We start from the raw sequence: 24,368 nt of genomic DNA on the forward strand, positions 1-24,368 counted from the left end.
CAGTGTTAAAGACTGCGATGGAGCTCCGTATGCCACGACAAACTGGCTGACACTGACGGCGGCGGTGCACAAATGCTGCGCAGCTAGCGCCATTCGACGGCCAACACCGCGGTTCGTGGTGTGTCCGCTGTGCCGTGCGTGTGATCATTGCTTGTACAGCCCTCTCGCAGTGTCCGGAGCAAGTATGGTGGGTCTGACACACCGGTGTCAATGTGTTCTTTTTTCCATTTCCAGGAGTGTATTTCATCATCACTGTGTGACTGAACATAGTCTTTTTCAATGGCGAAAGAATGGTAACAAAGCCGCTACCAGCACACCACCCTCACAGTCAGCTGTGCACTGTTCGCTGTAAGGAGCCCCTAGAGTGGTATTTTCTTTCTTAACTTTAAGCAAAACTCGGATACACTGAGATGAAAACCTATCTTCTCAGAATTCGATTAGTACAACTAACTGCAGATCAAACATAGACAGCAATTATATTTAAATAAAATATGAACGGGTAAATGTTGAGTTCCGCCAACCCTACCGAGCGTGGCGATGTCCCGAGAACTGTGTCCCAGGAGAAAACTAAAAATTTGTTTAAGTTCTTCACCGGCGACGCCAGAAGCCAGCTCACCTGAGCGTATGACCGGTAGACTCCAAGGTATGGGATAATACTGAGCAGGTCGAGGGGAAAGCACAAGTAACTGCGACATGTGGGACCAGCGAAGTACCAAGTCCACGAATAAAGCACTACGACATAACGGCAACAGAAAGGTGCCATCATACTGGTGAAAGCGCAGAATGTCACAAGAAGGCCCAGATACAACACAAAAGCAACTCTTGAGCTACTGATGCAGCAGAAAAGAGTGTCCAAAAGAAGAGCTTAGGAAAATCTCAAGCCATTAGAAGAGCTGACCAAACAAGAAAACTAGTACACATGCTGTCATTGCTACCCCCACCACAGCAGAGTTCTTGGGAAACACCAGCATAAATACTACACCATTCTTAATCAGTTGTCTCAGTTGTAGCTGTCCCGTTGTGCGAGGAGGCTCTACCAGTCGACCTTGTGTGCATCTGATGGTCTATGATCATCTATGGAGCTCCAAGTCTTGAAATGGCTCTGAGCACTATGGGACTTAACATCTATGGTCATCAGTCCCCTAGAACTTAGAACTACTTAAACCTAACTAACCTAAGGACAGCACACAACACCCAGTTATCACGAGGCAGAGAAAATCCCTGACCCCGCCGGGAATCGAACCCGGGAACCCGGGCGCGGGAAGCGAGAACGCTACCGCACGACCACGAGCTGCGGGCAAGCTCCAAGTCTCGCTGGAAAGACTCTTCTACTGCATTGTGCAGTGTCAACTTCCGGGTCATCACTAATGGGGTACAGATACTGCCATCAACCTGATAACCTAGTAGACAAGTAGAGGCTTGACCAGTTGGGCCAAAAGCTGTTCGCCATCCACCATCGTGAGCGGGAGCCACTGTTGCTGACTGCCCCATTCCTGCAGATGGCACTGATGCCGCCAGCCTATCTTCTAACTGGAGACCGTGGGTCGAATTCTGCATGGCAACGTGTATCTCAGGCTGCGCTAGACGGCCAGTTTCCTGGGCACACATCTTTGACGTCAATCAGAATGATTCAGTATCAGGACACAGAGCTACTGTCCATCCGTGTCCAGTGTGGGCATCGACAGCTGCGACACCAAGGGGCACCAACCAGCCGTGACGTAACAGCTGTCACACGAACCCTATGCTGCGCGGCATTTCTGCCAGTTCTGCCAGGCAGATGCATGTCTGCTACTGCTGACAGGGTCCGTACACCACCGTCACGACTGAGTTGTCAGCTCCCTGGGAAGACAATTCTGTATTTATGAACAATAAATATGTTACCATGAATAATGTTTTCTTGGATCTCTCGAGCATAAACAGATCCTCATCACTGCACCCTGCTCGGCACGATCTTGACGACTGTAGGGGTCTTTTACAGGACCCCTACGCCAGTCTGGACTTGCGTACAAGAAGAAATGGATTCAAAACAACATCCCCACTTCCTGATTTAGGTTTCTGTGATTGCCATAAATCAGTTTAAGTGGATGCCCATACAGATTCTCTGGAAACGATGCAACAGATTTTGTAGCCCATTTTTTCACATTTCAAGCATGTGCTGCATCCCTAAGTACCTCGCTGCTGACGGGACTCCTATTCGTCCTTTCTATCAGCAGCTCTCTCTAAGAAAGCAGTCGACCCTCCCCATCTGCCACTCCCTCCATAATTCATACTATGTGGCACAACGGATATGGAGGAGAACCAATCTTTTCCTCGCAAAGGAATATACGTGTACAGATTAAATACTGCTACGAAATCAATGACATAAATTAAAATCAGTGACACCCTTTCTCAGACGCTGAACTTGCTATGTAATGAATAAGTTGTGGAGAACGAATTCGAACTCACGAACGGCAATTAGGACATCAAAGTACGCCTTGAGGAACGACCCAGGCATTTCTTACATTGAAAGTTCAGCATTTGGAAAATGATTTCCATGATTTTCGTTCACGTCATTGAATTTCACTAACTTCATCTCCACTTATTTCATTTCAGTGAATTTATTTCATCTAATGTACAGTGTGTCCATAATTAAAGGTCCAGTTTCAAAACTCTGTATAAAGAGAATCACTGCTTAGAACGACGTCAAATTTGAAAAGCATATTATTGACGCATGAGAAAAGCGTCAGGGAACAAAAACAAGTTACGAAAATTTGAGCAGTAGGCGGCACTGTAGACGTCAGAATATGCACACCAAAAGACGCGTGTCACACGGCTGTTCCTGAGTTTGTGTCCGAGGCGCCTAACATGGCTGTCTCCATGACGGATCGCGCGGTTGATCCGATTTTTGTGCATGTAAAATCTGGGATGAGGTGTAAAATTATATATTTTGTGTCATTTCAATTTCACTTAAGTAAACTATAAATATTTTAGTGATTCATGAGGGTTTTTTTTTCATATGAGTGGCATGACCTGCTGTAGCAGGGAGAAGAAGGGAAACAGCGGCAAAAAGCTCCTACCGGAGTTCCGAAAAGACGAATACGCTCCTATTTATTAAAAGACTGATTGAAAAGTGCGATACCAGCTACCTTATTCTACCTTCCTCAGCACCTTTAAAAATTCTCTCAAAAGTTGGGTATGCGAACAAATGGGTGCTTTTTTACGCTGAGAGAAAAGGAGAAAGTGGCAATGAGAAAGAGACAGAAAAGCAATAAATACTGGAAGATAGTACACAGTGGCTGTGCTATAGAAAGAGCGAAGGAGACAATGGCGGTGTGAGAGAAAGGGACACAGTGGCAATGAAACATATTGATAGCGACAGAACAGTGCTAGGAAAAGAGGGAAGGAGACTGTGATTTTAACCATCATGGTTGGGAGTGTCGGCGACCTTACTTCTGATATTTACTTATAAAGAAACAGTTACGATCGATGATATTTTGCGATCGTGACTGTTTCTTCGTTAGTAAGAATGAGTCTGTGCCAGTGGGAGAGGAATAGTAAGAAGGGGAAAGTTGAAGTGGGTGGGAGACAGTGATGATGAGAGACAGAGTCTATGACAGGACAGCAAAGTAGAGAGAGATAGTGATAGCAGGAAGAGACAGCAGCAGTGGGAAGTTATGAATGAGATAGTAGCAGTAAGAGAGAGATAGTGAGAAGAGACAGCAGAGGATGGACAGAATGAAGGAGACTTTGGCTGTGAGACATAGGATAGTGACAGTCAGAGAGATACAAAGAGATAACGATAATGAGTTGGGCTGAATGAGTGAGCGACAATGGGAAAGTGGGAGTGGTAGTGTATGATCGACTTACAGCGATGGACTAGTGGGTGTGAGCGAGTTACAATTAGGGGAGTTTGTGGGATTGGGAGGGGAGTTGAGCGCGAATATGTTCGCATACCAGTATTTTTTGGGAAAATTTTTAGCGGTATTGTGGAAGGTAAAATTAGGCAGCTGGTACTCACTTTCCAGTCTGAGTCTCTTAATAATCAGGAGCATGTCCACCTTTTTGTGCTCCGATAAGAACATTTTTCCGCTGATCATTATTTGCTTTCCTGTTGGGACTCAAAGAATCAACAAAATTTTCATTTGTAAATAAATGATTCCAGGAAAGAGTTTATGTTTATGTATTTATTAATAAACTTGTTCTACACTGTTTACCTGGACACTGTTCTCGTTGTGCCTCCACAGGCACAAGACACATCACATGTAACTGGAATCATACTAACCCCATACATACAATGAAAGTCAACAATGGAATGGCACTAATGCTACATAAAATGTCGTAGATGGTACAAAAACATCAAAAGATAAAAAAAATTCACAAATTTAACTCCAGTGGTTTCCAAGTACGTGTCGAACTCCCTAAGGGAGAACAAATCTATCAGCTAACCCAGCGGCGAATAAAATCATGCACTGCACAAGATGTTTTCGAAACTGATGAACTCATGATTCGTTTTCTGTCATCTCTTATGAAGTACAAATCGCCACACACCTTCAGCACCACATATCCATTTTCCGTCAGTTCTCGTGCTTTTTTTTTTTTTAATAAATAGATGGGATAGGTCCACAACTGGCCAAGAAAGCCTTCATGACATGTAACTACTTCATGTTGCACTACTCAGCAACACACTGAATGAGCTCATAAAACTTCATAGCATTTGCTCCATTCGACTTTATCCTATCAAGCAACCATTTTATTTCCACCTTTTCACCAAGTCTGTATCCTGTGATCCACTAAATTCTGTCTATATCTTCCCTTCGAAGCTAGACACAGTACCCTTCCTGCATAACTGTAAATACAAATGTATTGTATATCCAAAGGACCACCAGGAGGGTCTCCACCAGAATGACCTTGTATACTCTTATGGTCCTCAAAAGCACCCTCCTCTGCTTTCTTCCTAACGACCTCACTGATGATATGCACCGCAAACTGTGGACACTCACGTTTGCTCCAAATAAAGGGAAACGTAATTTCATGTCACATAATGATACATCTGCACTCATATACAGGGTGAGTCACCTAACGTTACCGTTGGGTATATTTCATAAACCACATCAAATACTGACGAACCGATTCCACAGACCGAACGTGAGGAGAGGGGCTAGTGTAATTGTTTGATACAAACCATACAAAAATGCACGGAAGTATGTTTTTTAACACAAACCTACGTTTTTTTGAATGGAACCCCGTTAGTTTTGTTAGCACATCTGAACATATAAACAAATACGTAATCAGTGCCGTTTGTTGCATTGTAAAATGTTAATTACATCCGGAGATATTGTAACCTAAAGTTGACGCTTGAGTACCACTCCTCCGCTGTTCGATCGTGTGTATCGGAGAGCACCGAATTACGTAGGGATCCAAAGCGAACGGTGATGGACCTTAGGTACAGAAGAGACTGGAACAGCACATTACGTCCACATGCTAACACCTTTTTATTGGTCTTTTTCACTGACGCACATGTACATTACCATGAGGAGTGAGGTACACGTACACACTCCGTTTTCAGTTACGGAGTGGAATAGAGTGTGTCCCTTCATGTCAGGCTAATAGATGTTCAATGTGGTGGCCATCATTTGCTGCACACAATTGCAATCTCTGGCGTAATGAATGTCGTACACGCCGCAGGCCCGCATCTCGTGGTCGTGCGGTAGCGTTCTCGCTTCCCACGCCCGGGTTCCCGGGTTCGATTCCCGGCGGGGTCAGGGATTTTCTCTGCCTCGTGATGGCTGGGTGTTGTGTGCTGTCCTTAGGTTAGTTAGGTTTAAGTAGTTCTAAGTTCTAGGGGACTTATGACCACAGCAGTTGAGTCCCATAGTGCTCAGAGCCATTTGAACCATTTGAACACGCCGCAGTACATCTGGTGTAATGTCGCCGCAGGCTGCCACAATACGTTGTTTCATATCCTCTGGGGTTGTAGGCACATCACGGTACACATTCTCCTTTAACGTACCCCACAGAAAGAAGTCCAGAGGTGTAAGATCAGGAGAACGGCTGGCCAATTTATGCGTCCTCCACGTCCTATGAAACATCCTGTCAAGGGTCAGCCTAGTGTTAATTGCGGAATGTGCAGGTGCACCATCATGCTGATACCACATACGTCGACGCGTTTCCAGTGGGACATTTTCGAGCAACGTTGGCAGATCATTCTGTAGAAACACGATGTATGTTGCAGTGCTCTCCGATACACACGATCGAACAGCGGAGGAGTGGTACTCAAGCGTCAACTTTAGGTTACAATATCTCCGGATGTAATTAACATTTTACAATGCAACAAACGGCACTGATTACGTATTTGTTTATATGTTCAGATGTGCTAACAAAACTAACGTGGTTCCATTTTAAAAAAGTAGGTTTGTGTTAAAAAACATACTTCCGTGCATTTTTGTATGGTTTGTATTAAACAATTACACTAGCCCCTCTCCTCACGTTCGGTCTGTGGAATCGGTTCGTCAGTATTTGATGTGGTTTACGAAATATATCCAGCGGTAACGTTAGGTAACTCATCCTGTATATGGTCCCATCAAGCAAAAAGTATCAGCACACTTTTGAAGGGTAACACTTTAAAGTGGATGAAAAAACTAACACAGTGATCTGTGGGAAGTAGGGAGCCTGGTGGACTATGCGTACCAGCTGCAACAGTTCATGCAATGCTGCAATGGGTAGTTACCATTGTTTCTGTGCACCTACGATGTCTCCTAGGCCAACTGCAACACTCTCAGTTTCGTAAAATCCCAACATCGTCATCAGGGTAATTAATTTGATTATAAAACAGGTCTCTCGTTCTAATTGGTGCGTGGGTTTTGTCCGCGTTTCATGTTAGCAGTCAGGTCCTAGATCTCACATATACTCAGATTTGCTGATGTTTAGGAATCGCTGATCCTAATTTATCGGTGTTACTAGATTTGAATTGTCATGCATGGTAAATAAAAGAATTTTTGACCAGTTTCGTTTCCACCTGTGGCTACAATCGTAATTCGCCAGATTCTGAATGACGGCATTATTCGAATGTCTCATGTTCCTGAATATATGACACATTCTTGTGGTGTGTGCTTGTATGGTGGAGGACTGTCTGAGATTTGTCAATCCTTGTTCTGTATTACCTAAAGGGAACACACATGTTTCGGTTATTACAGGATATAAACTCTTACACACTGCCTAACAAAAAAAGTGAAGCACCTAGTAGAAGAGATAGAAACTAAATGAAACTTGATGGGGTGAGAGGGTATGTGATGTTGTTTACGGGGCTACAAAATCCATTCTAATTTACAGAGAAGTGGGTGGTGTGAGCCCACTTATCAGTACGCCATTGTATCCCCCTCTGGCCTGGATGCATGGAGCGATTAAGTTGAGGAAGGTATCATAAAGCCATTGTATCTTCTCCTGTGCCAAACTAGCGCACAACTGCACTAACTGGTTCTTTAATATCCTGGATGTTAGTACTTGGACTAAAGTTGACATCTGTGACATTCCACACATGTTCTACTGGAGATAGATCTGGCGTAATTGTTCTCCACGGGGCCATCTCAACATCATGCCGACAGTTCATAGAGACATGTGCCGCGTGTGGACCAGCACTGTTCTGTTGAAATATGGCACCACAATACCGTTACATTAGAGGTAATACTGTGCGACCCCTCCCACCGGCGTTTCGAGTCCTCCCTCGGGCATGGGTGTGTGTGTTGTTCTTAGCATCAGTTAGTTTAAGTTAGTTTAAGTAGTGAGTGAGTCTAGGGACCGATGACCTCTGCAGTTTGGTCCCTTAAGAACTCACACACATTTGAACACATTTGAGAGGTAAAACACAGGGACGTAGGATGTCCATGATGTACCATTGTGCCATCAGAGAAACCTCAATCATTAGCAGCTGTGGCCTGAAGTTGTACACAATGGCTCCCCACACCACGGTGCCAGTAGTAAAACCACTGTAACTCTCCAAAACATTGGAAGAATGAGACCTCTACCTAGGTTGCCACCGTATTTGCTGATGATTGCCATCTCACGTGGTGCAGAATTGCGAGTCATTGCTGAATAAAAGATGTCATCATTCATCGGCATTCTACACTTTCTGGTCACGGCACCACACCAAAACCCATCCATTCGTATTATGGTGTTAGTGGCATCGGGGACAGTAATTTCGTAGTCCGGCTGCTGCTAGTCTTCCACCAGTGGTGTGAGATGACAATGAATGTTGGAGGGCATCCATTACATGTTTTCAGATGGCAAGTACAGATCTGCAGTGGTTACGATGTGCTTGGTGCACAATGCAGCGATCTTCCATTGTGGTGGTCAGATGTGGTCGACGGAAACCTTCACAGCGAGTATGCTTGCCCTCAAGTTCCCCTGCACTCCAGCATCAGGCCACTGGCACACCTGAATGCCTCACAAATCTGGATATTGGTCAATTATACCAGCAGAGACACACGACACCCCTTTTGAACTCTGGTCATGCAGTCTCACACAATTACACAACATTTCTGTGTCTCTGACAGTAATCATTGAACATATGACGCCGTTCACACCACACATATACTTTACAAGGCCAGGAAAAACATTAAACATGAATACCCCTGATGCACTCTGGTAGCCGTTCCACCTACCACTGTAAATTGCAAATCTAATACACTACTGGACATTAAAATTGCTACACCAAGAAGAAATGCAGATGATAAACGGGTATTCATTGGACAAATGTATTATACTAGAACTGACATGTGATTACATTTTCACGCAATTTGGGTGCATAGATTCTGAGAAACCAGTACTCAGAACACCCACCTCTGGCCATAATAACGGCTTTGATACGCCTGGGCATTGAGTCAAACAGAGCTTCGATGGCGTGTACAGGTACAGCATCCCATGCAGCTTCATCACGATACCACAGTTCATCAAGAGTAGTGACTGGCGTATTGTGACGAGCCAGTTGCTCGGCTATCATTGACCAGACGTTTTCAGAGAGACCTAGAGAATGTGCTGAACAGAGCAGCAGTCGAACATTTTCTGTATCCAGAAAGGCCCGTATAGGACCTGCAACATGCGGTCGTGCATTATCCTGCTCAAATGTAGGGTTTCGCAGGGATCGAATGAAGGGTAGAGCCACGGGTCGTAACACATCTCAAATGTAACGTCCACTGTTCAAAGTGCCGTCAATGCGAACAAGAGGTGACCGAGACGTGTAACCAATGCCACCCCCTACCATCACGTCGTGTGATACGCCAGTATGGCGATGACGAATACACGCTTCCAATGTGCGTTTACCGCGGTGTCGCCAAACACGGATGCGACCGTCATGATGCTGTAAACATAACCTGGGTTCATCCGAAAAAATGACGTTTTGCAATTCGTGCACCCAGGTTCGTCGTTGAGTACACCATCGCAGGCGCTCTTGTCTGTAATGCAGCGTCAAGGGTAACCGCAGCCATGGTCTCCGAGCTGATAGTCCATGCTGCTGCAAACGTCGTCGAACTGTTCGTGCAGATAATTGTTGTCTTGCAAATGTCCCCATCTGTTGACTGAGGGATCGTGACGTGGCTGCACGATCCGTTACAGCCATGCGGATAATATGGCTGTCATCTGGACCGCTAGTGATACGAGGCCGTTGGGATCCAGCACGGCGTTCCGTATTACCCTCCTGAACCCACCGATTCCATATTCTGCTAACAGTCATTGGATCTCGACCAACGTGAGCAGCAATGTCGCGATACGATAAACCGCAATCGCGATAGACTACAATCCGACCTTTATCAAAGTCGGAAACGTGAAGGTACGCATTTCTCCTCCTTACACGAGGCATCACAACAACGGTTCACCAGGCAACGCCGATCAACTGCTGTTTGTGTATGAGAAATCGGTTGGAAACTTTCCTCATATCAGCACGTTTTAGGTGTCACCACCGGCGCCAACCTTGTGTGAATGCTCTGAAAAGCTAATCATTTGCATATGACGGCCTCTTCTTCCTGTCGGTTAAATTTCGCATCTGTAGCACGTCATCTTCGTGGTGTAGCAATTTTAATGGCCAGTAGTGTATTTTACGTACAGTATCATGGTGTGTATGTGGACAAAGTTACATTGAATCTGACCACGTCTTCTGGGTGCTTCAATTTTACTGTCATGCGGTGCAGATACTGTACTGCAGCCTCCTTTGTTGATGGAATATTGGTGGAGTCGATTTAAGGCCAAAGTGACACAAGTGTTTGGGCTGCAAAGCTGTAAAATTTGGACATAGGGTCAACCCACTTCTACATTCAGTATTTCAGAATTATTGTTAAAGCTCCTACCAAGAGGCCAAGAAATGGCAATTAATGTATTGGGGAGGGGTTGGAAAGTGGGGGAGGGGTGCCAAATGACATGACATCCATGTTAAAAGTGTGTTGCTTCTCGCTTGTGTGTTACCAAACTTGCCCAGAATATTGGGGCAGTCAGACATATGTCGATGGAAGATTACATCCTAGCCTATGATAATGACAGAAATATACTTGGCAAATTTGACAAGGCCAAAATCACAGACCCACATCCTGTAGATCATCTATAGTATCTACGTCTTTTGGAGAGATGACACTGAAATCTTTTTGATGTGCAAGTACATATGTGCAGGTGTTCTTCTTGGCAATGCTGCCACTCTGCTGCTAACTGAAGAAAGTCAGTAAAAGAGACCAAGAAAGTGTGCATTCTTTGATGCTGTGGTCATTTTGACCTGCACATTTGTTAACGAACCGTGTAAAACTGAAGGTACCAGTCGGGCACTTACATGTCTCTGGTGACCGGGTCGTCGGACGAGGCGAGCGAGCTGAGAGTGGTCCAGACGAAGGCGACGACGGCGGGGCTGGGCTCGAACCAGGTGGCGGTGGCGATGCGGTGCCAGAGCGCGGGCCCGGGCCGCGTGAACAGCAGCAGCGTGCCGGCCGCCAGGCGCACGGGCAGCGGCTGCTCGTAGTCCCGGAACACCACCAGCAGCAGCTGCGAGACCGCCTCGGGCCGGCGCAGCGCCACCTGGCGCAGCGACAGCAGCGCCGCCGCGCGCTCGTGCGCCGCCAGCGAGCCGTTCAGCGCCGCCGCCTGTCCACCGCCCCACTCACTCTTACCACTCTCGTTCCCACCACTTCTCCTCACGCGGGACGTGAAACCGAACGTGGAGCTGACGAGTTTTGTGACGTCACAAGGTGGAATTTCATGTTGCAGTGCATTCCAAAGTGTGAAAGGTAGAATCAAATGCACCCCATTTTTGCGTCGTGCAGTGGAATGTGGCCCACAAAATTCCAGTTGGACACGAAATGGAAACCAAAGTGAAAATCCGATGAAGCTTTGCACGGTTGTGTTCGACAGTGTCTCATGCCGCAGTGGTCCGCAACCCAACGACGACTATCGCAGTCCACTTCATCCCTCCGCCGCCCCACACCGAACCCGGGCTTATTGTACGGTTCGGCCCCTGGTGGACCCCACAGGGAACGTCTCACACCAGACGAGTGTAACCCCTATGTTTGCGTGCTAGAGTAATGGTGGTGTACGTGTAAAAGGAGGATATGAGATGAACATCAACAAAAGCAAAACGAGGATAATGGAATATAGTCGAATGAAATCGGGTGATGCTGAGGGAATTAGATTAGGAAATGAGACACTTAAAGTAGTAAAGGAGTTTTGCTATTTGGGGAACAAAATAACTGATGATGGTCGAAGTAGAGGGGATATAAAATGTAGACTGGCAATGGCAAGGAAAGCGTTTCTGAAAAAGAGAAATTTGCTAACATCGAGTATTGATTTAAGTGTCAGGAAGTCGTTTCTGAAAGTATTTGTATGGAGTGTAGCCATGTATAGAAGTGAAACATGGACGATAACTAGTTTGGACAAGAAGAGAATAGAAGCTTTCGAAATGTGGTGCTACAGAAGAATGCTGAACATTAGATGGGTAGATCACATAACTAATGAGGAGATATTGAAAAAAATTGGGGAGAAGAGGAGTTTGTAGTACAACTTGACAAGAAGAAGGGACCGGTTGGTAGGACATGTTCTGAGGCATCAAGGGATCACAAATTTAGCATTGGAGGGCAGCGTGGAGGGTAAAAATCATAGACGGAGACCAAGAGATGAATACTCTAAACAGATTCAGAAGGATGTAGGTTGCAGAAAGTACTGGGAGATGAAGAAGCTTGCACAGGATAAAGTAGCATAGAGAGCTGCATCAAACCAGTCTCAGGAGTGAAGACCACAACAACAACAACAATAACGCGTACGTGGAGAATTTGTTTGCGCAGCAATCGCCCACATAGTGTAGCTGAGGCGGAATAAGGGGAACCAGCCCGCATTCGCCTAGGCAGATGGAAAACCGCCGAAAATCCATCCACAGACTGGCCGGTTCACCGGACCTCGACACAACTCCGCCAGGCGGACTCGTGCCGGGGACCGGCGCTCCTTCCCGCCCGGAAAGCGGTGCGTTAGATCGCACGGCCAACCGGGCGGGCTAGTATGCCCGTTGATCGCATCACGTCGCCCTTTTCAGACCTGACTGCACAGCAACACGTAAAGGTGCCTAAAAACTAGGGCTCCCAACAAATATGAAGGCCTGGTGAAAGATTTCTCCTGGTGTCATGCAGCCAACGTAACGTAACTGTCATGCATTCCCTTCTTCGTAACAATTCTTGGCAGCACTCTGCAGATGCAATGAGTATGCTCCTGCAGTGTTTTCGATGGGAAGTGTTTGATCACCCACAATACAGCCCATAATTGGTTCCCCCTGAGTTTCAGCTATCCTCACATCAATCGCTGGCTATGAAGACAACATTTTGCCCCAGACAATGAGCTATAGACCAGCGTAAAGAACTGGCAGAGACCGCAGATGTGATGAGGATATTGGAAAGTTGGTACAACACTACGACCAATGTCCAAGTTGGAGCGGCGGTTATGTAGAGACGTAGCTGGAAGGTGTAGCAGCTAACTGTTCCAAATAAACCATTTTTGATTTTCACAGTGGGTTCCATTTCGAGGACGACTGGAATTTGCTTTCCAAATATCCCTTGTATAGCCTATGAGCTACGAATATACAGAGTGGACACTAAATCCAATGACCACATTTCAAAGATTGTTCAGGGATATTTTATGAGTATTTTGGCACAAGGGACTGTTAGCTTCCAATGTCTCATTATGAAGTATCTCCTTTTCGTTTGATTTCTTACACCCACTTATATTTGTATCTCATGTGCACTGACAATAACTACAGAACAGGATATGTGTCGATGGTATGCATCGTGTCTTGTTTAGAAATAAACTGGTTCCATTCCATCATGATACTTGTTGATAACAACAGTAGCTGTCACTTTAGTCTTCACCCTTGTATAGAATACTGCCCATTTTTGTCTCGTTTTAGCAGCTGTGTTTTTGTTGTGTGTTAACACTGATACGCAGTGGTACAGACAGTTTTACCGATGAATGGTTAGCTGATGTGTGCCTTCCATATGGGTTCACTGAATGCGAGTGAAGAGCAAAAGAACAGTGCTATGCTGAGCTGTTCCGACAGTGGTGGCACTAACATCACACTACTTTTGCATCTCAGAGTTTTTGCATTGCTCTTCGTTATTTGCTGTACATTTTGGTGATTACAATTTTCAAACTTTTTCACTGTTGTGTAGGAATTTTACATAAATGAAGGTAACTCACTGAATAAATAATAATTATGTTATTATTATTTAACAAACCACCAGAGACCATGAGTGTTATACCACAATACTCATAAAAATTCCTGTACAGCAATGTTGCTGAAACTCAGGTTCACCCTGTTGGTCTTTTAAACCTCTTAGCACATTGAGGATCTGTGGAAAATGTGTCGTTTTGGAACGTTTTATTGTAATAAGATGACACGGGATGGCTTTTCTTGTTTGGTGTTTTTTGTATTACGGAAATGCTGCAGGTTGGATTCCTGCTTTCAGCAAATACTTTTTGGTATGCCTCCATGTTTTCTAAATGCTTCTGAGTTTTCATATCAATTTAATATACTTACACTGCTTGGCAACTACTAAGAAACACATGTATTGTTGGACAGGAATAATCGATTATGGATGACATGAAACAGTACATACATAATAGAGGAGTGGTATATTTATGAAGAAAATTGGTACATACTTCACCACACGGGAAAGCAGGATAACAGACATAAACAACGTTCATTTTTGACACAGGTCATATTTCCATTACGAAAGATCGATATCGAACTTTCAGTAAGGAATATGCTCTCCTCAGGCGCTATTGCACATTTGGCGCCTATTATTCATGAAAGCTACCAAACTGTTGAGGAGTTCTTGGGGGATATTGTCCCACTCCTGTCTCAAGGAGGTTTTCAGTTCCTGTACAGTTCGGGAAGAGGATGTTGGTTTAGACATACGTCCACAAAGACTGTCATGCATGCTCTATAAGCTTTAGATCGGGTGAGTATTCAGGCCATTCCACACATTGAGTATCTTCACTTTCCTGTGTGTCTGACAATTCAGCAGTTCTGTGTGGGGGAGCACTGTCGTCCATAAACAGAAAGTCGGGACCAACATGACAGCTAAACAGATAGATATGGTCCAGAATAATCCCTCTGCAAGACCGTTGTCCTGAAATGGTACCCCACGCAAAGATATGCAAAAGTGTGCCCACACCATGCATAGCACCTAGGCCATATCGATGAGGTTCATTAATATTTTGTGGTGCGTAACGTGCTCCCATCTCTCTCCACACTAACTGGTGGCTAGAATCATCTGCCACACTGAAGTGGGATCCGTCAGAGAACATCTCTCTGGACCACTATAGCTAACCCCAACCATTATGCTCGCTACAACAAAACTCTTTCTCGAAGATGGCGTGGTTTAAGTGGGATGCATTTAAAAAGCTTGTCAGCATAAAAACCAGCCTGGTTTAATCGTTGCAAAATGATTCTGGCAGGGTTGCAAGGACAGCAGCGATCTGCTTGACAGTGAGCTATCCGTTCCTTTTCGCCCCAAGGGCCACATATTGATCCTCTTGCGGCGTGGTAGTCCATCTACGATCGCCAGCATGCTTCTCCATAGAATTTCCACCTTCATTGGCCTTTTTTGATCGTGAGATGACACTTTTGGCCACACCTGTTACATGGCCACAGTAGTGAAACTTTGACTCACTTAGAGCCATCCAAATGTTCGTCCACGATCGGAAGAACTCAAATGATGTCTTGCAGACATGTTGCCATACCTCGTGGAATGTCGCACTTATCGGTTCCACAACAACTTTTGTCAAACACTGTACTGCACCAACTGTCGAATGTATACAGAGCATTCATGCCCAGTCTTCACTACAGTTAATGTGTCCCATCCTCTGCATTTCCTTTTATTATCTTTGGTCAGGTGTTTCGTAACAATTGTCAGTTGTTGTGTAGCAATTGGCAGTTGTTCCTTAGCAAGTGTCAGTTGATCATTAGCAGTTGCCAAGCAGTGTATATTATGGAATAGTTGTTGATATGTAGAAATGATAGCACTCACCATCCAGGAGTGAATTTGAATTCGTGAATGTTTCAGGGGACACAGTTTACTGAATTACAAAACTGCTTGTACATTACTCGCTGATTCCCTTGCAGTTCAGTACAGTGTATACGAGAGACAGAACAACGTGGCTGGCATGAAGACAAGGCAGTAAATGTACGTTTTAAGGGGGGTAGGACGTCAAAGGGGCCGACTTGGAGCAGGAGAGGCATCTCAGGACATATTAATTTCCAGTGTCTATACTCTTACAAATAAATTCATAAAACTTTGTCAGCATCACCAGGAAGGATTCAGGATTCAAACCCATTGCAGTGGAAGTTCGAAAACATAACAAAATAATTTTTTTTAATTAGATTAAAACCAGCCGACCAGTTGCAAAGGATAAAGTAATCTTTACCTAGGTTTCGATAGATTTAAATCTATCTTCTTCAGAAGGCGGCCTGAGGAAATGAACATCGTAATTTATATGAAAGGTATACACATAAGTCAAGATTAGAGTTTAACATATATTAAGAGAATCTTGTGTTACAAAATATGAGGAGGATTCATTGTACTTACAGTACAGTACAGTACTGTAAGTACAATGAATCCTTCTCATATTTTGTAACACAAGATTCTCTTAATATATGTTAAACTCTAATCTTGACTTATGTGTATACCTTTCATATAAATTACGATGTTCATTTCCTCAGGCCGCCTTCTGAAGAAGATAGATTTAAATCTATCGAAACCTAGGTAAAGATTACTTTATCCTTTGCAACTGGTCGGCTGGTTTTAATCTAATTACGTGGAACCGTTGCTGTTGCGCAGCTATGTTTAAAATAATGAATTTTTTTTACGTGCGAAATTTCATCATTTTTTTCACTTAATAATGGCTGCATTTGTTGCTATAGGTACACTTTTCTTCATAAACTAGAGAGATTATTAGATGAATTTTGCACAGCATACATACCATACTCACAGGTGTAGGAAACTCTAGAATTTATTTAATTTATGAAAAAACAAATGAACTGTTATATTTTAAACTTCATGTTTAGAAAAAACACAAATTTTATAGTTAATTACCTCAATTTTTAACACAGTTTTTAATATATTTGAAAAATTCTAGAGTTTCATACACCTTTAAGTATGGTTTGTATGCTGTGCAAAATTCATCGAAGAATCTCTCTTACTTATGAAGAAAAGTGCACCTATAGCAACAAATGCTGCCATCAGTAAGTGAAAAAAATGATGAAATTTCACAGGTGAAAAAAATTACTTCGTTATGTTTTAGAACTTCCACTGCTATGAGTGTGAATTTTGAATCCTTCCTGGTCAATCTGACAAAGTTTTATGAATTTATTTGTAAAAGTATAGACACTGGAAATTGAAACGTCCTGTGGTGCCTCTCCTGCTCCAAGTTAGCCCGTTTGAAGTCCTACCCCCGTTACGAGACACAGTAAAAGGGCAGTATTTGTATAATGTTGAAACTACCAAGTACCACAATAACCACTTCCGTGCCAAGCCGCTTTCTCGCATGTATGAAAAGGTAAAACGCATTGCACTGGAGTTAGTGACTGTAACAGAATGCCCTGAGAGCTCTCATATCGCAAATCACGTAAAAGGTGTACCAGACCCATTCAAGGCGTGCACGATTTTCGGCGTGTTTCACGTTGAGAAACACGTCCCGCGTGAGGACGACCTAGCCTACGTAGTACGCGCTTACCTTGAGCGAGGGCACGGCTGCGAAGGAGCCGGTGTTGCCGAGCGCGGCGAAGTAGACAGTGCGCAGGGCGGGCTCCCTGTGGGCCTGGCGCGCCAGCCAGGGAAGGAAGCGCGCGGCCTGCGCCGGAGAACACGCGTCGCGCATCGCCTCTGGCGGGAACCTCGCGCGCCGGGCAGCCTCGTCTGCGCACGCGACGCGCACCAGCTGCGAGAACGCCAGCACCGCCGACACCTTCAGCGGCTCGTCCTCCTGCACCGCCTTCGAGCGGACCAGCTCCTACGCACACCCCAAAAGACGCCATTGGCGCATTTCAGTCCCAGGGAACCTGGACATCCCCTTCGTTCTCCACTCTCTGCTCCATTTCAACTGCATCTTGCCCCCCTTCTAACAGCCGTGTACCGCAAGTCTCTAGAGGGACGGAAGGTTCCAAATGATTGGAAAAGAGCACAGGTAGTCCCAGTTTTCAGGAAGGGTCGTCGAGCAGATGCGCAAAACTATAGACCTTGAAAGTTTAACGTCTAACCTCCTTGCCTAGGGACGCCAGATGAAAGTCGATGTCGTCAAGCCCTGAATGAAAAACTGCGCAACGGATGACTGGGGAGGGGAGCTTGAGAGCGCTACCTAGAGAGCGTGCCCTTTCTGTACGGTACTAGGCAAGGGGCTGGAGGGCTCAGACGCTGATGTGTGGGTCTCTGCATTCTATATCTTTTATTTTAAATCAATTGCTTTAACTTGACTTCTTTGAGATTTTTAAGGTATGTTAAAGATTGACAACGATTGATTACGTATTTATTTTAAAAATATTATCACGCGATTTTACAGCGGTTGCAGCAATTGTTCCAGTTTACAGATATTACAATTTTACAACTTATAGCTCGGGAATATTATATACCAATATGCACGCACTTTTCTACAGGCAAGACGGAATTGCGTTGGCCGAATGTACGCCACCAAAGCCTCCCAATATTTTACATAGGACATCCACTACGTGAGGAGGATAACAGGCAAACTGGGGACCAGATACATTAACACAGGGGGCCAAAGTTCCGAAATTAAACGAGAACATTCATTTCCTTACACAATCCGAAGCTGGAAATAAAAGAATTAGTACAAATATTCAAATACCTCTCTTCCATGCTTAAACATTGAGACAGACGCACTGAGGGCATGTCTGCTCACTTACATGTCTTCTGTAACACTCCTAGAATATGGCGGGCACCCGGAGGTCTTCCTGGGCGCCGTTGGAGGGGGTGGTCGAACCACTTGGCCGAGTCCAACCTCTCCACCCCAAATCTTCTGACACTGGAAAGTCTTTGACTTTTACCTGTCTGTGGTGTCTCTCTGATCCCCTACCCAGGAGTAAGGTTGGCACTACTATACTACAGTACTACTTCCCAACAAAGATTTGGCCACGCTTTACGGAAAGATGTGAGGAGGATTAGGAAAGTTCATGAGTAGATTCATATTCACGTACAAGAAATGCATAATACATGACACATATAAATACGTATTATGAAGCCTGACACATTTCTTTCCACCCGTCCACATGGGTTCTGTTGCACCCACGGCCGGCAGCGTCGTGTAATAAAATTGGCTGCGGAGCCGCCTCTGTTTCTATTTCCCTGTGCGAGCGAGCAGCGAAACCTGCTGCTTATAGAGCGCAAACTACTGTACCGTTTCAACCTATATCTCTGACATCGATCTGTTTTTACTTATTTATTTGCTTATTTATTGTTCCGTGGGACCAAATTAAGGAGAAGTCTTCATGGTCATGGAACGAGTCAATACATAAAATTATAACACGATAGTAGAAACAGATAAAATGAAATATAAGAAACATATTCAGGCGACAATTCCTAAGTTTAAATAAAGAAATCAACAATGTAACACTGGAATTTGCTTAATTTTTCAGCTCTTCCAGGAGCTCCTCGACAGAATAGAAGGAGTGAGCCATGAGGAAACTCTTCAGCCTAGACTTAAAAGTGTTTGGGCTACTGCTAAGATTTTTGAGTTCTTGTGGTAGCTTATTTGTGGTGTGCATACGATAAGACCTTCAGTACACACACCATCAGATTATTTGACTTGTCGCTCTAACGAAGTAGGCAAGTGTCAGCAATCGTGGCATGTTTATCTTCTGCCGTTAGGTCAGACGATAGAAATGCCACTTGCACGCTTATAGTAGCAGATTGACGGTGACCAACTTTAAACACAACTTAATTAATTTTCACACACATTTATTAAAATAATAACAAGCATAAAAATTACTTAACTTGGTTCTGGATGCTATTTACAATTGCCAATCTGAAGTTCCTTTGGTATTGGTATGTTAATCTGATTCTCACATATATCTCTGATACTTGACAAAAGTAGTGATCTTCAGGGCTATGTACAGCAATATGGTAATCTTATTAGGTGCAGACTGAAACTTGACTATAGACTGGTACAGACAAATGTAGACTGGTACAGACTAATGCAGACTGGTACAGACTAATGCAGACTGGTACAGACTGGTGCAGACAAATGCAGACTGACTAATCGGAGGTCTGTACACACGTTATAAAACCTCGCGCATTCATGTATCACTGCGTGAGTGTGATCCACCAGGAGAAAAGGATCTACGGTAGCAGCAATCTCATTGGCTGCGTTACATATTAATACGCGGATCGGCGGAGGCAGACTTTAGTCTGTCTCTATGGCAGCACCATCTCGTAGTGTGGAGACGGACGAGCGCTGCGCCTGCGCTGTTGTGCATAGCGGGGCGCGCTCTAGTGGGAAAGTTGTGTATGCGCTGACTACGCGGAACTATGTACACAACATTATTGAAAATGGATGCAGCAGAATACGGCACTCCTTTCTGCACAAGAGTCAAGGAAGTGTATTCCACATGTAGATTTGATTTCTGCCTAGTATTAACTGATTGAAAGCTGATAACTATTGGGAATAAGCTAATATTGCTAACAACAAACGACATTAAAGAAAATATATACTGTGAGGGCAATTGTAGAATTTTAGAATATGTTTTTTGCTCGCGTATCATGTCATCTCTGGAAACCCAAAATCTACTCTGTAGGAATCAACATGCATTCCGGAAACAGCGATCATATGAGACCCAACTCGCTTTATTCGTTAATGAGACCCAGAAAATATTAGATACAGGCTCCCAGGTAGAGGCCATTTTCCTTGACTTCCGGAAGGCGTTCGATACAGTTCCGCACTGCCGCCTGATAAACAAAGTAAGAGCCTACGGAATATCAGACCAGCTGTGTGGCTGGATTGAAGAGTTTTTAGCAAACAGAACACAGCACGTTGTTCCCAAAGGAGAGACGTCTACAGACGTTAAAGTAACCTCTGGCGTACCACAGGGGAGTGTTATGGGACCATTGCTTTTCACAATATATATATGACCTAGTAGATACCGAGCGAAGTGGCCCAGTGGTTAGACACTGGACTCGTATTCGGGAGGACGACGGTTCAATCCCGCGTCAGGCCATCCTGATTTAGGTTTTCCGTGATTTCCCTAAATCACTCAAGGCAAATGCCGGGATGTTTCCTCTGAAAGGGCACGGCCGACTTCCTTCCCCATCCTTCCCTAATCCGATGAGACCGATGACCACGCTGCCTGGTCTCCTTCCCCAAACAACCTAGTAGATAGTGTCGGAAGTTCCATGCGGCTTTTCGCGGATGATGCTGTAGTATACAGAGAACTTGCAGCATTAGAAAATTGTAGCGAAATGCAGGAAGATCTACGGCGGATAGGCACTTGGTGCAGGGAGTGGCAACTAACCCTTAACATAGACAAATATAATGTATTGCGAATACATAGGAAGAAGGATCATTTATTGTATGATTATATGATAGCGGAACAAACACTGGTAGCAGTTACTTCTGTAAAATATTTGGGAGTTTGCGTACGGAACGATTTGAAGTGGAATGATCATATAAAATTAATTGCTGGTAAAGCGGGTGCCAGGTTGAGATTCATTGGGAGAGTCCTTAGAAAATGTAGTCCATCAACAAAGGAGGTGGCTAACAAAACACTCGTTCGGCCTATACTTGAGTATTGCTCATCAGTGTGGGATCCGTACCAGGTCGGGTTGACCGAGGAGATAGAGACGATCCAAAGAAGAGCGGCGCGTTTCGTCACAGGGTTATTTGGTAAGCGTGATAGCGTTACGGACATGTTTAACAAACTCAAGTGGCAGACTCTTCAAGAGAGGCGCTCTGCATCGCGGTGTAGCTTGCTGTCCAGGTTTCGAGAGGGTGCGTTTCTGGATGAGGTATCGAATATATTGCTTTCCCCTGCTTATACCTCCCGAGGAGATCACGAATGTAAAATTAGAGAGATTCGAGCGCGCACGGAGGCATTCCGGCAGTCGTTCTTCCCGCGAACCATACGCGAGTGGAACAGGAAAGGGAGGTAATGACAGTGGCACGTAAAGTACCCTCCGCCACACACCGTTTGGTGGTTTGTGGAGTATAAATGTAGATGTAGAAATGAAATGTAGTCCATCACAAACGTAGGAAATCAGTAGCTTACCAAACGTTAGGTGACACTGTAACATATCATCTACAAGCCTACAGAACCAAGAATTTGCAGGATAATTATCCATTTGCTGTTCTATCCGGAAGTGAGACGACACATCCAGAAATTCAAACAGAATCAGCTGGCTCACTTTCTAGTTATTTGTTCACTTTGTTTACATAAACTGTGTTTTATGGATTACCAGTGCGCGTTCTGAAACACAAGAGGGCATCAGTGAGCTTTACAGGCATCTGGAATTGAACTTGGCTGTAAATAATGTCACGATACCAACAATAGTTCACAGTCTGGTTGGAGACCAGCAAAACTCACAGCACCTAAACGAGACGGCTGGGTCAGTCGTCGAAATATTGTGAACAAAACGGAAACTACAACTCCACAGAACACTCAGATGCACGCTATCAGCCAATCGCACCGAGAATACCTGACAAATCAAAATAACTTTCCCTTGACAGAGACTTACGACAGCTGTCCACATCATGAATACGATGAACGATGCAGATCCCTACGTTCAGAATGTCATACTGTCCTATAAACGCCTTAAAGACGCCCACGCCCAGACACAGTATCACAGTGGTGTACAAAAACCAAAATGTGCTCGTCCACATAACGTAATTAAATGCACTTTCGAGGGAATTAGTTGGTGGGTCTACTGTCGGGGCCCCATCTGGCCATGGACAAAAATTTCTTTTAATATCTAAATCAGAAACATGTTGTTGTTGTGGTCTTCAGTCCTGAGACTGGTTTGATGCAGCTCTCCATGCTACTCTATCCTGTGAAGGCTTCTTCATCTCCCAGTATCTACTGCAACCTACAACCTACTGAATTTGCTTAGTGTATTCATCTCTTGGTCTCCCCCTACGATTTTTACCCTCCACGCTGCCCTCAAATACTAAATTGGTGATCCCTTGATGCCTCAGAACATGTCCTACCAACCGATCCCTTCTTCTGGTCAAGTTGTGCCACAAACTTCTCTTCTCCCCAATCCTATTCAATACTTCCTCATTAGTTATGTGATCTACCCATCTAATCTTCAGCATTCTTCTGTAGCACCACATTTCGAAAGCTTCTATTCTCTTCTTGTCCAAACTATTTACCGTCCATGTTTCACTTCCATACAAGGCTACACTCCATACAAATACTTTCAGAAATGACTTCCTGACACTTAAATCTATACTCCATGTTAACAAATTTCTCTTCTTGATAAACGCTTTCCTTGCCATTGCCAGTCTACATTTTATATCCTCTCTACTTCGACCATCACCAGTTATTTTGCTCCCCAAATAGCAAAACTCCTTTACTACTTTAAGTGTCTCATTTCCTAATCTAATACCCTCAGCATCACCCGACTTGATTCGACTACATTCCATTATCCTCGTTTTGCTTTTGTTGATGTTCATCTTATATCCTCCCTTCAAGACACCATCCATTCCGTTCAACTGCTCTTCCAAGTCCTTTGCTGTCTCTGACAGAATTACAATGTCATCGGCGAACCTCAAAGTTTTTATTTCTTCTCCATGGATTTTAATACCTACCCCGAATTTTTCTTTTGTTTCCTTTGCTGCTTGCTCAATATACAGATTGAATAACATCGGGGAGAGGCTACAACCCTGTCTTACTCCCTTCCCAACCACTGCTTCCCTTTCATGTCCCTCGACTCTTATAACTGCCATCTGGTTTCTGTACAAATTGTAAATAGCCTTTCGCTCCCTGTATTTTACCCCTGCCACCTTTAGAATTTGAAAAAGAGTATTCCAGTCAACATTGTCAAAAGCTTTCTATAAGTCTAAAAATGCTAGAAACGTAGGTTTGCCTTTCCTTAATCTTTCTTCTAAGATAAGTCGTAAGGTCAGTATTGCCTCACGTGTTCCAGTATTTCTACGGAATCCAAAATGATCTTCCCCGAGTTCGGCTTCTACTAGTTTTTCCATTCGTCTGTAAAGGATTCGTGTTAGTATTTTGCAGCTGTGGCTTATTAAACTGATTGTTAGGTAATTTTCACATCTGTCAACACCTGCTTTCTTTGGTATTGGAATTATTATATTCTTCTTGAAGTCTGAGGGTATTTCGCCTGTTTCATACATCTTACTCACCAGATGGTAGAGTTTTGTCAGGACTGGTTCTCCCAAGGCCGTCAGTAGTTCCAATGGAATGTTGTCTACTCCGGGGGCCTTGTTTCGACTCAGGGCTTTCAGTGCTCTGTCAAACTCTTCACGCAGTATCGTATCTCCCATTTCACCTTCATCTACATCCTCTTCCATTTCCATAATATTGTCCTCAAGTGCATCGCCCTTGTGTAGACCTTCTATATACTCCTTCCACCTTTCTGCTTTCCCTTCTTTGCTTAGAACTGGGTTTCCATCTGAGCTCTTGATGTTCATACAAGTGGTTCTCTTATAAGTATAATATGACGTATTGTAATAAGACCATGGAAGAGACACTACAGTTAGAAAATAGTAAATCATACGCAAGACGTGACGATACGTGACCACCGGCCTTCGATGCTATCGACTTGCCCTCTGTTACTGCATCGTTTATCGGAGCTGCTCACAAGCGCTTCGCCTGCTAACTGCCAGACGACCTCGTCCCAACTAGTGGCGGTGTG

General features: G+C 44.4%; 1 protein-coding gene across 1 annotated transcript in view; it reads right to left on the reverse strand.

Annotated features, from left to right (window-relative positions):
* Positions 1-24,368, reverse strand: part of LOC126184436 (vitellogenin-like) — a 273,799-nt gene that overhangs the window by 124,547 nt on the left and 124,884 nt on the right. The window contains exons 10-11 of the mRNA XM_049926828.1: positions 17,224-17,499; positions 10,784-11,091 (exon numbers count right to left, since the gene is read on the reverse strand). Coding sequence (XP_049782785.1) covers positions 10,784-11,091; positions 17,224-17,499 — 584 coding nt within the window. The remainder of the gene's footprint in view (positions 1-10,783; positions 11,092-17,223; positions 17,500-24,368) is intronic.

The sequence above is a fragment of the Schistocerca cancellata genome, chromosome 4 (genome assembly GCF_023864275.1).
Source record: "Schistocerca cancellata isolate TAMUIC-IGC-003103 chromosome 4, iqSchCanc2.1, whole genome shotgun sequence".
NCBI classification, from domain to species: domain Eukaryota; kingdom Metazoa; phylum Arthropoda; class Insecta; order Orthoptera; family Acrididae; genus Schistocerca; species Schistocerca cancellata.